General features: G+C 42.8%; 1 protein-coding gene across 2 annotated transcripts in view; it reads left to right on the forward strand.

Moving 5' to 3' along the window:
* Positions 1-17,272, forward strand: part of znf423 (zinc finger protein 423) — a 173,205-nt gene that overhangs the window by 133,236 nt on the left and 22,697 nt on the right. For both annotated transcript variants that reach the window (XM_079825590.1, XM_079825589.1), the window contains exons 6-7: positions 11,491-11,622; positions 14,236-14,351. In XM_079825590.1, coding sequence (XP_079681716.1) covers positions 11,491-11,622; positions 14,236-14,351 — 248 coding nt within the window. The remainder of the gene's footprint in view (positions 1-11,490; positions 11,623-14,235; positions 14,352-17,272) is intronic.

Here is a 17,272-nt window from a genome sequence, read left to right on the forward strand (position 1 = left end):
AGCAGAAATTGTTGCTCTGTTTTTGAAGTCCATAAAAATGCATCTGTCCGTCAAATAACTTGCTCCACAATAAAGGTTAAAGGTCCCGTTCTTTGTGTTTTTTTGAAGCTTTGATTGTGTTTACAGTGTGCAATATAACATGTGTTCATGTTTCGCGTGTAAAAAAACACAGTATTTTTCACACTATTTACTTATATGTATACCGCTGTTTCCACTGTCCTAAAAACGGCTGGTGATTTCCTTGTTCTATGAAGTCCCTCCTTCAGAAACACGTAACGAGTTCTGATTGTGCAAGCGGTTCCTGTGCTGTGATTCGACCACAGCTTAGCGCACGTGAAAGCGGTTCCTGTGTTGTAATTTGACAGCAGCTTAGCGCACGTTGGAAAGGTCACGCCTCTTAACGGAGAGATGTATGCGTTCAATAATCTCTACAGCGTCCCTGGGAAAGCCAAACAAAGGTGATTTGACTCCTGGATGAAAATAACAGCGTCTCGATGACATGGCGATAAACACACTCAACGCAACAGTTCCTTTTCTCCACGCGACCGTCCGCATCTCCACGTGGGACAGCAACAAGACCGCGCCCCCTTTTTCGCGTTTCTTTGTGGGCGGAGGTTAGTCTGTTCTACTGCTCTACTGACGTAATTAAAGAAGGAAGTACCAGGATGTAGTCCAAGCCAGCCGTTCGCTGTAGGCTTTGAAAGGGAACTTCTGTTAAATAAAATATCTCGCTTGGCATTGAACTTTGAGCTTTATAATTTTACAGGTATTATTATGCTCTAACAGCAACATTACACACTAACTAAAGTTTGAACAATGGAATCGCGAAGAAGGGGACCTTTAATAAAGGCCTTCTGAAGCGGATCGATACGTTTGTGTAAGAAAAATATCCATTGGCCTGTTTAAAACTTTACAAAGTAAAGTTTCGGCCGATCGCCTTCCGTATTCAATTTATGGTAAAAGTGTTTACAAAATGCTTACGCTACCAGTTACGCTCGTCAGACTAAGCATTTTGAACGGCAAAAGGCACATTCAGCACTTTTTCCACGTAAGGCGATCGACCGGAAATGTACTATATAAAGTTTTAAATATGGAAATTTTCTTACACAAACGCAACGCTTCAGAAGGCCTTTATTAACCCCCCACAGCCGTATGGAGCACATTATTTAACAGAGCTATATAAACAGAGCAACAATTACTGCTATTATAAAGCTTGGATTAGCCAGGACTTTTTTAATATAACTCCGATTTTATTCGTCTGAAAGAAGAATATCATATACACCTAGGATGACTTGAGGGTGAGTAAATCATGGGCTAATTTTCATTTTTGGGTGAACTATCCCTTTAAAATACTTTCTTGTATTCCAGTTTAATAAGTATTGACAACTAAGTAAACCATTTGTAGGCTGACATCACAAAGTATGTATTACAATTGCTTTCTGGGACCCACTTTATATTAGGTGGCCTTAACTACTATGTACTAACATTTTAACTAATCATTTGATACAATGCACTTATTGTGTACATACATGTCTTTACATTGTACTTACATTTTTAAATATACCTGTATGTAATTGCATCTGTAATTAATTTCTGTAGTTACATTTGTAATTACACTGTTGACCCTTCCCTTACACCTAACCCTGCCCTTAAACTTACCCATACCACCACACCTGTCCCTAACCCTACCCATATCCCACCTCAATATCAGCAAAGGTGTTTTGCAATACAATATAAACACAGTAAGTACATTGTACTTATTTTTTGATGTAAGTACATGGTAGTTAAGGCCACCTAATATAAAGTGGGGCCGCTTTCTGTTTACATTCTGTTTTATTTGAGCCACAATGGTGTTTTGGACAGGACCAAAGTTTACCCTACATCAGAAAATTAAGTGACATTGATTTCTAAGATAATTGTGCATCTTAGAGGAGGAACATAACCGTCTGAGACAGGAACGCAAAAGTTGAGAAAAATGTCACTTTTGAGAATTCTGTCCCTTATTTTGAATTAAATTTGAGGTAGCAAGCAGGATGCAGAATTGCTATAGTAATTGGAAGGTGAGGAATTTAAATGAAAAATGAAAATTGAATCAAATTAATTGAAATTTTAAGAAATTAATGTAAATAATTTTCAACTTATAAGAATAGTTTACAAAGCTCAAAAAGAAAGTTAGAAATGTTAAATGCCAGATGGACGAACAGCGGAGAGGGGGTGACAGGACTGTTTCGCAAAACCTGTTTGGAAACTCTTATTTTGGCAATTTCGCTGGTGTCGCTAGTGGTGCAGAAATGACTCAGTTCACCTTTAATTAAAAAATTCTTACAAAAAAGACTCAACCTTGTAGGTGAAGCACTCATCGAGCGGATGTGACTAATCCAGTCCCTTAAATGCACTTATCACACTCTTACCAGCTCTGATAACCTGATTTTTTTGCACTTCTCTATCACCGTCCTCCATTCTTCCCCTTTGTCGCTGCGCTCAAGCGTTCCCATCTCTCCCCCACAGATTCGCAGCTCTTCTCTTTTCAATGAACTCCCCTAACAGTCCCGACTCTCTGATCATCAGTGCTGATGATGTGTCTCAGATCAGTTTGTAAACATCGACATAAAACAGCCACTGAAGATCTTTGATATGACAGTATTTACAGAGGAAGAGTCTATAGCAAACCAACTGAGAACAGCGAGAGGAAAGATTGTGATGGAAGGGAGAGGAGGGGGGCATCCATGGGAGTTTTTGGCAGAGGTTCATACACATGACCTACAAATGATGTAGTGTCTTCATTAAATGTGTGATTTGTGTATATGTGCGAGCTTTATTTAGTGTGATATTAAGTGTGTGTGTGTATGTGAGTTAGTTAATATGATATGTTCACGGTTCCTGTGTTCCCTAGAGGCCTCAGCAGGATAGCAGTGTGTGTTTTGGCCCTGGGTGAGGGTCCAAAGGCAGGGCACAGTCGGACGCAGGGCAGGGGGCGGGAACGGTCCAGACGCAGCAAGGTCACTCCGACTGCTCACAATCATCCACATAGAGCCGGCTTACTGCCAGGACCCCCCTCCCTCTCTCTCTCTCTCCCCGTCAGTCTAACTCTGCCCCTTTTTCTCAGTTATTTCAGAATATCCACCATTTTATTTCCACCTCCATCATTGTTTTTTTTTTCATGTGAGCGCATTTATCCTTTCAATCTCTTTTCATTTGTATAACTCCCTCCCTCTCTATCCTCTCTAGCATTTCATCTTTCTTTCTCTCTCTCTCTCTCTCTCTCTCTCGGTCTCCCTCTTCCTCTGGAGGTACAGATGGACACATTTGCAGGTTAACTTGAACAGCTGGAGGTGCATTATTAGCATCCTGCTGCTTCCTCATATTTGCTCAGAATTTTCCCCCCTTCCTTAGTGAGCAGATAATTCACAACTAGCCAACCAAAGACTTATACGTGTCCTAATACAGGAAGAAAAGAAGAACAAAAAAAAACAGGAGAGGGATGAAAGCTAAGGGAACGTGGAAACGAGTAGGCACTGGCGCACTGGTATGGGATGTGGTTTGAATGTCCATGTGATAGAGGTATTTTTTGCCGATTTGTTTTTCCATACAGCTGATATGGTTGTGGGTTCAATGGGTTGAATGAGAGGGGGGAGGACAGAAATGAAGTCCCAGAAATTCGCCGTATCCCAAGGGACCAAATCAACAATGAGCAATTGTGGTGGAATGGTTCATGGATATTGCTTTTGGGCTGAATTTGGGAGCTCTTGCGTTGATAAAAAGCCCCTGGCACACCCAGCGTTGTGGATTAAATGCACACATGCATACACACATATATACAGTATATTCGCATATGCGCACACAGAGCATAAATGCTTACTGTTTACAAGAGCCATAAAGGACTGTTGTGCATACTTTGCTGAATGTGACCATTGTGTGTTTGTAATAGTAAAGGCAGCTGCGTCCTCTGTCAGTTCAAAAGCAACCTGTCATGTCTTCGGAAAGTCATGTGGCAGATTGCAGTATTAGAGAGAGACAGACAGTGTGTGTGTGCAGCCGACTAACAGCTCAGCCAACTCCAAATTCACTGCACCAGGCCTCAAATTCAATAAGACCCCACAAAGACCAGGTCCAGCCAACAGCACTGGCCAGCTCATACTCTGCTGACCACTCACCAGAGCCATAATTACCCTCTATACTGCAATTAGCAATCTGGGGCTGTGCGAGCGCGGGCGAGCTCATGCGTGTGTCCACTTCCAATAAAAGTTTGAAATTGGCAAAGGAGTTACGGCCCACTTTGACCTTGAAATATGGATTTATGTATTCTACGTGTTGCTTCTTCTCTTTTGCTTTTAACAAGGCCCTGGCCAAGTCACCTGGCTGTTATGGGGAGTTTATTATACGCGTAATAATTCTTATTATTAATGCTTTTGCATTGCCATGGCAACGTGCGCATTTGCTTTAACGCCGTACATGCCTCTTTCCTCATTTTTATGGTGTAGATTTACAACTATTTAATCACTTAAGCATATGTTCACACGTCGTATTTGGTTGTAATATAGCTGTTTTGCGTTCATGCTGTCTAGGAAGGTTCGAGGAAGGGCAGATGATAGGGGAAAAAATGGGTGAGGGAGGGAGGAGGAGGTGTACAGTGACTGTTAAGGTATATGGAGGCCATGGGAGTAAGTGCTTCTTATAAAGACTTTATCATGTGAAGGGTTTATTGGTATGCTGATTAGAACTATTCCCCCACCGGCACTTTCCAGCATTCAATTAACATTCAAAACACAAATAGCTGTGCATATATTACACGCTAACAATCAGGTCCTCAAGTGTGTATGACTGTGAGGTCGAGGGTGGTTTGTATGTACAAGATGATGTGGGTGGGTTACTGTTTGCGTGCATGTGTGTGTATGCATGGGCACGCATATCATTTGCCCTGACAACAGAGTCGCACATTATTTTTCATAATTCAGTTAATTCAGTTTGAGTGTTTAAACCATAAAAGCCTTGGTAAAAAAAAAACACAGTCATGCACTATTTTGCAGGCATTGCATGGTCAGAGCGCTGCGATGTATGTAGTAAACATGCATGTTTTATCTATCATTTGAGCTCTGTTTTGATTGCAGACTCTATCTGCAGCACAGTGTGCTGTCTTTTTATCTGTGTGTGCTGGAAATGAGAGAGCGGTGCCTCAGTGGGAGCACTGGGTGGCCATCAACACTGCAGCCAGACCAGCCTGCCTCACAGGGGTTAGACCTGCTGATACATCCTGATTGGTGGAGTAGAAATTAGGAGGGTAGCACTTGTTAAGAACAGAGCACTTTGATTAGAAGAGAATCTGGTTGGTTTTTTTTATAGGGGGCATTTCATTGGCTTATAAGCTAAACAGAGTGCGAGACTTGTGCAGCTGCTCCTGTAGTGCATTATGGGTAATGAAGTTCTCTGGATGATAGCACCCTGCTAGTAACAAGGCATAATAGGACTTTGGATAGCTAATTTCATTCTGTGCTGTTCAGAGACCTGAAGCAGCAGTCATAATGAAGAGTGTGATATTGACAAGACCTCCCATTAAGTTTAATCCTTGAGCCTGAAACACATCTATCTATCTATCTATCTATCTATCTATCTATCTATCTATCTATCTATCTATCTATCTATCTATCTATCTATCTATCTATCTATCTATCTATCGTTCTATCGTTCTATCGTTCTATCGTTCTATCGTTCTATCTATCGTTCTATCTATCGTTCTATCTATCTATCTATCTATCTATCTATCTATCTATCTATCTATCTATCTATCTATCTATCTATCTATCTATCTATCTATCTATCTATCTATCTATCTATCTATCTATAGTTATTTGAATTTTTTAATTTATTTATTTTAATTCTACGTCCTTACATTCAAATTTGAATGAAGCAATTCTGAATCCTCTTTGCTTTCTTATATTAAAATCAATTCCAGTTTAATTCCGAATGGTTCAAACCCCTGTTGAAGCAACAATTGAACAGAATGTTGATTAGCAGCAAGTTGAAGTTAATCAAACTTTTGACATGAATAAAAGCATACCGTTTAAAGCACAGATATTGTTGATAGTAATATTGCCACCTCTTTGAGTACTGAGGTTTGTTACTGCTACAGAAACGCAAGAATGCATGTCAATTCACCCTTCGCCAGGAGTTTGATTGACAGCCGATCTGACCAATCATAATCCGCCGAATCCGCCATTTTTGTCCGACAAAGCAGTCAAGAGAGTTCGTAGATTAACGTCAGTGGACTTGAAAAGCGGTGTGTACTGACATCTTTCCGCGGTTGAAACAACATTCCTTCTGAAGTTCATTCATGTTTATTTGACTATAAATTAACTAGAAGGAAGAGATTTATCAGTTCACAAGCAGCTTTAACTGAGATGCTACAGCGACCTGTCACCACACATTAAAGAGCCACAAAACAGTATTTATTGCTTACATTTCTTTTAAAAAAATTACGAAATTTTAGAGTTGAGATTTTGTTTCATATTAAAAGTAACCTGCTCTGTCCTGTCTGAGAACATGATGTGTAGTGTGAGAGCGTGGCTTGTCGGACATACAGTAACTAAAGGGGGCGGGTCTTTGCGAACTGTCAATTAGATACAATTTGCAGTGTATTAGTACACTCGCCTATATATTTAGCAAATTTGTATGTCAGTATGTTTTTTTTAGTCTGTATACACAGCACCAGGTTTAAATTTGAATTTCAGTGTCAACACATTATAGACGACTATGGTTCTCAATGGCTTACTTGAGCTCTGAGTCAATAGCCACAGTTGGTAGAAATGTACCACACTCATCCATACACCAGCCTGAGTCACCAGGACAACCACACCAGCAGGTAGACAGCGCCGAATAAGCAAAGACGCACCATGAGTTTAGACGTTCACCACGACGACTGACGAAGTAGGCGAGCAAAGAGGTGGTGTGCGCTTTGGATGGAGATTTTGTTTGTTTGCTTGTTTGCATGAAGGTCGGTTTCTACAGGGTAGAGGGATCCAGCGTCCTACTGTTATGTAATCTGATAGGAGATTCCAAGCTGGTCAACTCCATATGCCGTCCACGTTTGCCAAAAATATCTGGAGCCGGAGACTCCATCTCGTTTGGCAGCCAGATAAAGAGAGAGAGAGAGTGAGAGAGAGAGAGCATTCCGGAAATATTTGCTGCAGATAATAGGAAACGTGTGAATCAGACCGACAGCCAGGAAAGAACACGGATGAGTTAGTCGTGTCCCCCACTTTTCTCTCAGCATCGCCATCGGACTGCATGTATATTTTGTCGAGTCAACGAGGGCTGGGTTTAACTTTTCGGGCATGAATGAAAGTTGTGTAAAGGAGACGTTGCGGAGTGAGTCAATGTGTGCGTGTATGGTGTGAAAGTAGAAAGATGGCTCCTGGGATTGTTTCAGCAATGCAGCATTCGGTGTTTGTGCGTAAGAAAGAAAGAAAGGAACGAGTGGGAAGCGAGCGCTCTCGAGACCCCCCTAGCCCTGCAGTAGGAGTGTGTGTGTGTGTGCACTCGGTTTTGGCCCACATTGCCACCCCCAACAGCACGGGTCAAGCTCAGCACGCCGCCGCTTCTCCCTGCTCTCCCTCTCTGAGTTGCCATGGCAACACACCTTGAGCTCACCCCCTAGAGAAGCCCGCTACCTCCACCCCCTTTCGCCCCAGCTCGCTCCCCTCCTTCCCCTCGTCTCCCACAGCTCTCCCGCTCTGCCTCTCTACCGCTCAGGCCATCAATCCGGGGGCCGGGGCCGCGGGCCTCAGGGCCAGGCGAGAGGTGCTGAGCCACATGGGATGTGCAGCTCCCATCTACACAGCTCATTTGTGTGCCAGTGCACGCTACAGGGGGTGATGGGTGGAGAGAGAGAGCAAGATAGAAGGAGGGAGGCACTCTCATATAGATGGGCCCGTCCCAGAGGAGCGGCGCAGGCCAGGGCGCCACCTGGCTCCCCCTGGTCAATTAGCTGGAAGCACATTGGCCAAGCTTTGCAGCAGCAGCCACTGCAGAGGCACAGCGGCAAGGAGAGTCGGCCTGCTCAGTCGGTGGAATAACAACCTGGAATATCACATGAATACGTCCTTTACTCATTTGCTTTCCACCTATCTGTTTGCACGATCGCTGTTTTCTTGATTCGATCCTCTTGCCGTTTCTCTCTCGCACTCCCTCTCCCCTCCCTCCCTCTATTGATGTCCTGGAAAGCCCTCATCAGTGATTCTGCGAATGTGTGGCGGCTTCATGCCGTTTCTCAATTAAGATGCTGCATACCTTTAGAGGTGGCCAGTTTTCTTTTTTCCTCCTGTTCTTTCCCTCTCAGTACCGGTTAAATATTCTCTCAGACGCACATCCCTGCCTCTAGTTGCTCTTATATCTCTATTTCGCTCCTGTTCCTCCCTCCCTTCCTGTTTTACTTAGCACAGTCTCTAATAAGCAATGAATATGGGGTGAAATTCTTTGAGGAGAAAGGGTGAATGGCAATCAAATTGTTTAACCTTTATCGTAAATCGGATACAAAGCCACATATAAAGGGGAGAAATCGGTTGCTTTCAATTCAATCTTTTTGCGTAGCGACATGCAAATGACACTGTAGTATATGTGTGTGTGTGTGTGTGTGTGTGTGTGTGTGTGTGTGTGTGTGTGTGTGTGTGTGTGTGTGTGTGTGTGTGTGTGTGTGTGTGTGTGTGTGTGTGTGTGTGTGTGTGTGTGTGTGTGTGTGTGTGTGTGTGTGTGTGTGTGTGTGTGTATGTACGTATGTATGTATGTACGTATGTATGTATGTACGTACGTATGTGTGTATATATATATATATATATATATATATATATATATATAAACAAGATGCCAAGCATCAATGCTTTCCGAGATGAAGGGAAGGAATTCTGAAATCTCTTCGGTTTGCCTTTCACTATGTGTCGCAGTGCTTGTAAAGTCCTTTTGTTCTTTTTTTAACCCCCAGTTAGTTTCAGTTATGAAAGAGCGTGTTGTTGTCATGCACTTCCTAGGCCCTCTGCTGCACTCTACACGTCTGTCTTCTCCTCTTTAGTGGTGTGATGGCTCCCCTAGCACACTGCAGTCCCCCTCTCTGAGACCTTTGTGTCAGCCTCACTGATCAAATGCTCTCCCTGACAGCACTAGTCTGGTTTGCAGTAACAAGCAACGGTAATCCCAACGTAGCCCCATCACTCTCTCATATAGACACACAAACACACACACACACACACACAGACAATGAAGTGGAGAGCTTAGTGTTTTTGCGCAGACTGGAAAAATAGATGATGGAGCATGTTCTGTACTTACTGATCAACTGCAGTTCTCTCAGAGAGAGGCTTATTTTTACTGCACACACACGCATGCGGAAACGCACATGCTCACAGGCCCCTTGGCTACCATTACTTTGTGTTGGACAGCCCAATTATCCCTTTGCTTTCTGCTTTCTTTAGCAGAATTCTCTTCCTCTAACTCTCCTTCTCTCATTTTTCCCAATTTTTCACTTTGGTCTCGCTTCCCTCTTGTTTCTGTGCATGTACATATCGTTTGATCCGTTCTAATTCACGGAACAGATGTTGTCTCTTTTCGTAGTGTAGATCTTTCTTATAAAAGGATTCATTCAGTTCATCAGCATCCATGCACTGGATCTTCTGAACGTTTCCCCAAAACCAGTGGTGATTCTTCTTCAAGAGGCATTTGACATACTAAAGCTAGTCACGATTAATAAAAATTAGCTAGTATTTATACTAGAAAACAAAAATACACTTGTATGCATAGATTGTATTTGGAATATAACTGTATTTTTTTCTCTTGTTTTAATTCTTAAAAAATGGAAAAATCTGCCTGTGAAATTAGACAAAATACACTTCCATTCTTAATATATTATGTGTTGCTTCTCAAGTAAATGTATTTTGTTTTAAGAATTTCTAAAGTTTTCAACTGGAAAACCACTTATTAAAATCTGATTAAGTTTTATTACGGATATTGCAGTGTGACTAGCTTTAACATGTCCAATGCCTTTTATAGAAAAATCTAAACTAGTCTCGAAAATGTTTGCACAAGACAAGATCCAAGTAAAATCATAAGACAAAAAAATGCTCACTAAGGTTAGATAGATGTATATGGTTTACTCACAGCCGTGAACTGAATTTTGTCTAGTACTAAACATACCCTTAACTACTGTAGTTCAGATTTTCCTCCAAAAGGCATTTGACACACTAAACCCAGTCTTTCCACTGGGTTTAACATCTTTCCACTGCCGCTTTCATTCTCCCAAAAAGGAATACATTTTTCACTTGGTGTTGCATCCTTCTCATCCTTATCCTTGTTCATTTGGTTTGCATCTGGAGAACGGATCTCATCTTGCATCTCGAGATGATCTGGTCTCGTTTAAACCGTGCCCCCCTAACTAGAGCAGATTTTCCTCCAAAAGGCATTTGACATATTAAACTCAGTCGTAACCTCTGTCCGCCGCTGCTTTCATTCTCCCCGAATGGAATTCTTCCCCCCCTCCCGAATGCAATGTCTTTTAGGAGGCAGTGGGGGAGGACAGACCAAAGCGGTGCCCTTGCCAATCCCTCCCCCTCCCCACTCTCACTGCCCCCTCCGCCTCTCCTCCCGCTCCTTTCAAACGGGGATTAGAGCACCCTTGTGTGGGCCTTTGAGACGGAGCAGAGATTGGAATCGGCAGAGGTGGCTTTTAGAAGGGAGGGTGGGAGGTGGAGGTCAGGGTGATGGTGGGGATATATGATTGAAGACTTTATTAACCCTCCGTGCACCCTGTAGCTCAGCAGCAGGACTCTTTGGGCCTGTCTGCTCGGGCCGGCGGGGTGCTGGACGCTTTGAGAAGACCTAGGTCTGGGAGATGGCTCAGTGGTGGCGCCTACCATACCCCAGGGCTCAGTTAGGGGCTCGGGGGATCAGGGTGGGAGTCTGGCAGCGGGTGTCTGATGGAGCACAGGCAGGCGGGCCGGGCTCAGGCCTGTGTGGCGGGTGGGTGATAAGACGAGAGCAGAGGCGTCCAGCCAGGACACAACGCCCACCTTTCATCTGTCCCACACCAGCAGGGGGCGGCACTGATGTCACTCAGGCAAGCTTAAAATAGAGCAGCGGGCAGAGGGAGGGCACAGAGCCTGCAGCACTGGGGGGGCAGCAGGCAATTACCGGCCGGGAAAGAGACGGCACTGGGCAGAGGAGGGGGAGGAGGGATGGGACGGGTGGTCATACTGTCCAGAGCTGAAGATTATAAGCCTGGGACCACAAATGATGTGCAAGGACAGAAAGAAACAGAAAAATGACCCCATTCGCTCGAGAGATCTTGAAAAGACTTCGACTGTTCACTTACGAGATGCCCTCGCAGACGGTTAATGTGTAAAAATGTTGTACCTTGTCTTTTGGCAGCGTGTGTCTGTGTCTCTCTGTCTCTCATTCTCTCCGTCTGACCCCGCTGGTGTGTGTAACCTGTTGTATCGTGCTCTTGTGTTGCAGAGGAAGGCATCAATCATGAGTGCAAGCTGTGTAACCAGATGTTTGACTCTCCGGCCAAGCTCCTGTGTCACCTGATCGAGCACAGCTTCGAGGGCATGGGAGGCACCTTCAAGTGTCCCGTCTGCTTTACAGGTGAGGGGTCCGACCCGGGGGGGTGGTGGGGTCGAGGTCGTAGGGTCACGGGCAGTCAAAGAGTGGGGGGATACACACTGCCAGTGATGACAGGGTAACTGCACTCAGTGTCTACGGTCACATAGTCATGCATGTGGCCAACTGCACTCAAATAAGCACATTCCCTTACATGTAGGATCACATGCAAAAGCACGCTTTACTTTTTTTGTCTTCTCTTCTTGTCTTATCTTTCCTTTTTCTTTTCATCTTGTCTTGCTGCTTCTCTTTTCTCATCTCGTCTCACCCCTTCTCGTCTAGTTTTTCCATCCCATTTAATCTCTTCTCTTAATGTCTTTTTTGTCTTATTCTTTCTTTTAGTTTCTTTGCATCTTGCTCCATCTCATTTCCACTCTTCTTGTCTTGTTTCATTTTTAAAAACATTTTTGTCTTCTTTTTTCTCTTGTCTCATTTCATTTTTAAAAACTTTTTTGTCTTCTTTTTTGTCTTCTTTTTTGTCTTCTTGTCTCATTTCATTTTTCATTTTTTTTAACCTTTCTCTTATTGTCTGTTTTTATCTCATCTAATACTTTTGTCTCTTCTTGTTCCATTTCCTTTTTTTCATCTCTTCATTTCATTTAAAAAAAATGTTTTCTTTTCTAATTTTCTTGTCTTATTCCTTTACTTTGTCTTTTTCGTTCTCTTCTTTTCACTTGTTTTGTCATCTCTTTTTTTGGTCTTATCCATTTCCTTTTTTTCTCTTTTATCTCTTCTCTTCTCGTCTCGTCTCATTTCTTTTATTTTTCTCATCTCTTCTCTCTCTTTTTCTCCCCATCTATCCATCTCATCCTCATCTCCACCACTCACCCCTCTCTCTCCCCCCTCCATTCCTCTGCTCCATTTCTCCTCCTTGTCCTGCTAATTGAACTGAATTAACTATTAAATTCATTGTTCATCCCGGTGAGAGAGAGAGGAAAGACCAGGCATGGACTTTGCTTTGAGAACACGGATCAACTTATGGCTTCTGGAATTCATATAAGATCAAAATATACACTGTATATGCATACTACATTATATAAATCAAGATCAGTTTCTCTAGACTTGAGATAGAAGAGAGATATTATGACACACTCTTATGCAGAAGCAAACAATGGTTAATAAAGTTCAACGTGGCCAAGACAGGAGGCTGCGGTTGGTGCAGGCATCCTGCTGAGCTGATGCTAAAGCTAATGAGAGCTGATCTCCCCGCTGTGATGCCTGGTGGGACTCATGACCCCTGGGCAGATCGAGCCCCTGTCAGACGTCCCACTTTCACTGGACCAGAAGGCACTGCAGTAGAATAGACAAACAAGAGCCTGCAGATAACTGGCTTCATCTAATCATGAAGGCCGTTTTGTATGCTGTGAAGGATCTCATATGAACTACTAGCTTTTTCTTTAGGCCAGTTGTCATGCTGAATGTCTTTGAGGTAAGAAGATCCATTGGTGAGTGTGTGTGTGTATGTGTGTGTTCAGGAGAGGAGAGGTCAGAGAATAAAGGGCAGGTTTATAGAAAGGCAGTGTAATCCGCTCTCACTCTCCAGGGTAGGACCCTCCGCGTACGTGTGCATTTAGTTAAACAGGCCCAGTGTGTGTGCGCTTCTCCTAGCACTAAGTTTGAAAGTCACTTTGGACTGTTTGTCAGCTAACCTTTGGGAATCAGAAATCATTACTTGAGCTTGTCAACATCAAAGACCAGTGTTGGAGGCCAAATTGTCCCCAGCACTGCAACATGCCGATCTCCAGATAATTTTGCACTTGTTTTTTATTCAATTCATCTTTTTCTTCCTTCACCCATTCTTTATTTCTCCTCTTCCAGTTCCATCTTCATCCGTATTCACTGTACACTCACATTCACTCCTCTATTCATCCTTCTCTCCACCCCTCTGATCAAATCATTTGTTTTTTCGCCTTGTCCATCCCTTTGTCCCGCTCTCTCTCTTCCTCCTTGCGGATTAGTTCTCCGTCTTTCTTTCACCTTTACCAAGTTCTTTGGCTACACCACGTTCTCTTCCCCCTTTCCTCCCTTACAGGTACGCAGTCCTCTTTTAAACTTTAACACTATTCCTGTGTGGCTCATGAATAAGTAAGCGGATGCCTTCTCCTCCAGGGACGCTCAATAATTCATAGTCTCCACACACAGCAAACTTAAGTTTACTGAAACAAAAAAAAAAAAAAATACACGAACGGAATTTAAAAACCCGAGGATAGAGGAATGATTTATTGATAAATATCACAAGGTCTGGTGGGGATACTTTAGTCTGTCTCTGTCTCTCCCTCCATCTCCGGCTGTCATCCCCTGCTCTCCGATAAAGAGAGTTTGAGAGCTTTTCATTTGAGAACGCCCCCCTCCCCCTTCCACTTTCCTCAGTGTCGACACATTGTCTCAAATCCAAAAAATTCATTATTTTTATTCTCCCTCTCCTACCCAAAGCGTGAAAGTTGGTAGTCATGGATTTTTTTTTTTTTTTTAATTTCTCACTCAGGATTAGTTCTTAATCGAATCAGCTATTTTCACAGCCAATTCGCCAAACACTCTTGGGTAACACATTTCAGCCAATCGTTTGACTGCTGTTTCCCTTCTGTCCTTTCCTCCCAGTGTTTGTTCAGGCCAATAAGCTGCAGCAGCACATCTTTGCCGTCCACGGACAGGAGGACAAGATATACGACTGCTCCCAGTGTCCGCAGAAGTTCTTCTTCCAAACTGAGCTCCAGGTGAGTAATGCAGAACCACATGGCAGTTCAACAAAAGCATGGCTTTCTGGAATATGAGTCAAATTCATTTTTGCCACATTTATTCCCCCTTTTTTTGCATTCACTTTGGGGCCCTGGATAAACAAAAATGTTGTTTTTCCTAAATCTTCAAATGCTTAATTTTCTTCTGGGTAAAAATGGTGGCTAAATAAAGAGCAAACTGCAACAGATGTTTTCCTTAAAGGTCCCATGGCATGGCATTTTTCTATTATTTTATAATGTTTCCTGAGGTGTACTTATATTGTTAGTATGATTTTTACATCATAAAATGTCATAATTTAGAAATAAAAGGCATTTTGTCTATACTGCTGTTTGCCCTGTGGCTGACTGCCCTGTTTCAAGAGGAGTGTCTGCTGTGAGACTTCAGTAAAAACGCCCACTGTTGTGATTGGCTGACATCTTTGCATTTGAAATGAGCGGAGGGGGCGTGGTTTAACGAGGTCTACGACGCACGAGCTGCTGCCAGAGAGACGGATGGACCTGAGTTCACTTCTCATCAGTTCTCTCAGCATGTCTCAGTTCAGGGTGAACTGTTGTAGTTACTAGAATATACTTCAGGTTATTAGTTTATTTCTAGTTGGAGGGGCTGTCACTCATCTCAGAAAGTTAGTAACTTTAGTAAATTATGGATCAGCGCTGACTCGAGATGCGAACCGTTTAGAACGATTCAGTCCGATTTGGTGAACTGGTTCGGTTCACTAAAAAGAACCGATTCAAAAGAATGATTCGTTTGCGAACCGGACATCATGGAGACGGAGCGATTGCTAACAAAGTTATTTATAGTAACTACTGAGTTGTGAGAGCGCTGTCAGTCAGCGCGAGTTTATTGTGTTTGTATCTGAGAGTTCTGAATAAACACGAGTCCCAGTCACGCCGAGTCCTTCTTCATCATTATTCTACCAACTTTGTAACACATGTAATGTACCATTACAGCGAGATGAACGAGTTAGTAAGTTTGATTAAAGCATTATTTCTAGATATGTTCCAATCATATGAAAAGCGTCAGTGACGCGCATTGAGTAACGTTACACAGCGCAAACAAAGACACAACAGCAGTAATCGAATGTAATCCAGTTTATTGTGGGGAAAGCTGGCTAGCCTAGCCGGATACCCTCACGCTTACCCCCCTTCTGCTTAATCTCACGCCACGTTTGGTGCCTCCGCTTTGGGCCAGATGCAGTACTGGGGTCGGGGATGTTGAAGGCCGAGCTTCGGCGTGTGTGAAGTTTATCTCTAAAGATGTGACTGCTGATGTTAAACAGAAAAGACTGTATGCACATTTAAGAACAGATAGACGCGACGAGGACGTACAAAAACACTGACTCACAAGATAGAAAACACGAAAACACCGTTCTGTCGGGAGAGAGAGAAGCCGCAGTGTGTGCACGAATAATAAATAATTAGCTACACATAAGAAATCACTGATCACAGATCAGAAGGAACTGAAAAAAGACTTCTGTTTTCATTTGTACATCCAAACACTGAGAAACTGTCAGCATTCACTCGTTCACAACCCATGATCTCTCAAGCGTTTGCATGGGCGTGCCAGATTCTCTGGGCGGAGGAAAGGGAGGTGACCGTTCCTGCTTGGACGTCAAACCAGGAGACTTCAGGATTGGCTCGTCTGGCATGTCATTTTCTCAAAGGCAGAGAAAGACAGCCAGAACTCGGGTTTACACCGATCAACATTTCTATCCACTTGGGGACAATATTCAGGCTAGGGGAACTCATATTATTGTTGAAATACCTCATAAAATGAAAATTTCATGCCATGGGACCTTTAATGCGCACGTCACTTCACTATCAGCAAGTATTAAAATATTGCTCTTACAATTCGATGTAAAACATGCATTGAAACCGTTCCTAATACACTTAATCACAATTAACTCTTCAACTCTTTAGCTAATTTTTACTTGCATTTGGCACAAAAATGTAATCTAGAAACAGCTATGTAGGATATCTTTTGTGCCGTGATTGACTAGTCAGAATTAAGTATTACAGAAAGCCATGTCAGAACTTCTGATGCTTTAATGTTTTCTAATCATATTATATATTTCATATGTGCAATGACTCTCCTTGTAGTAGCAAAATGTGTATCTGCTTGGTGATGTTTGGAATATAGTATTCTGTAGTCGATCTCAGTTAGCCCTGATAGACACAGATGTGACACAGATCACAGCTAATAAGGGAATTAAAGGGGAAAACAAGGTGCATCCTCAAGCCAGTAACGATTAGACCCATTACTCTGCAAATCAATCACACCACCTGCTGTGACTGCTGGAACTCACATTCACACACACACACACACACACACACACACTCACACACACACATCGTCAGGGCGGACAACTGGGAATGCTGTCCCGGGCCCACTCTTGCTCACATTTACAATGCATATACAAAAACAGTCTGTCAATAAATAAATTGCAACTAAGTATTTTAATGCATTTATCCTTTTTATTTTAAAGGTATTCAGTTTTTTGTACTGTGTTGGATCACATTCAGTGTAAAATCAAACAAAACCAGTTGAGAACCACTGCACCACTAAGCACTATATATGAAGGAATGTAGACTAATCGCAGTTCAGATGGCCTTGAGCAGTTAGAGATACTGTACAGACAACTGTATGCCCTACAGGTTCACGCTCAAGTTCACAGCACAATCTGATGTCTGACAGCTCATCAAAAGCCGTTTGGCTACTGTAACAATAACACACTTTGTCCATTTGACATTATTCCTCTCCGGATGAGTCTCTGATGTTTTCTTTCTCTCCTTCCCTTTTTCATTCTTTTCCTTTTTGTCTTTGTTCTGTATCTGTTTCTCTTTCTGTCTCTTCTACTGTGATAGGTATAGTCTTCCTCTCTCTTTTACTGAATCCTTTA

The sequence above is a fragment of the Gobio gobio genome (genome assembly GCF_949357685.1).
Source record: "Gobio gobio genome assembly, chromosome: 9".
Taxonomy (NCBI): domain Eukaryota; kingdom Metazoa; phylum Chordata; class Actinopteri; order Cypriniformes; family Gobionidae; genus Gobio; species Gobio gobio.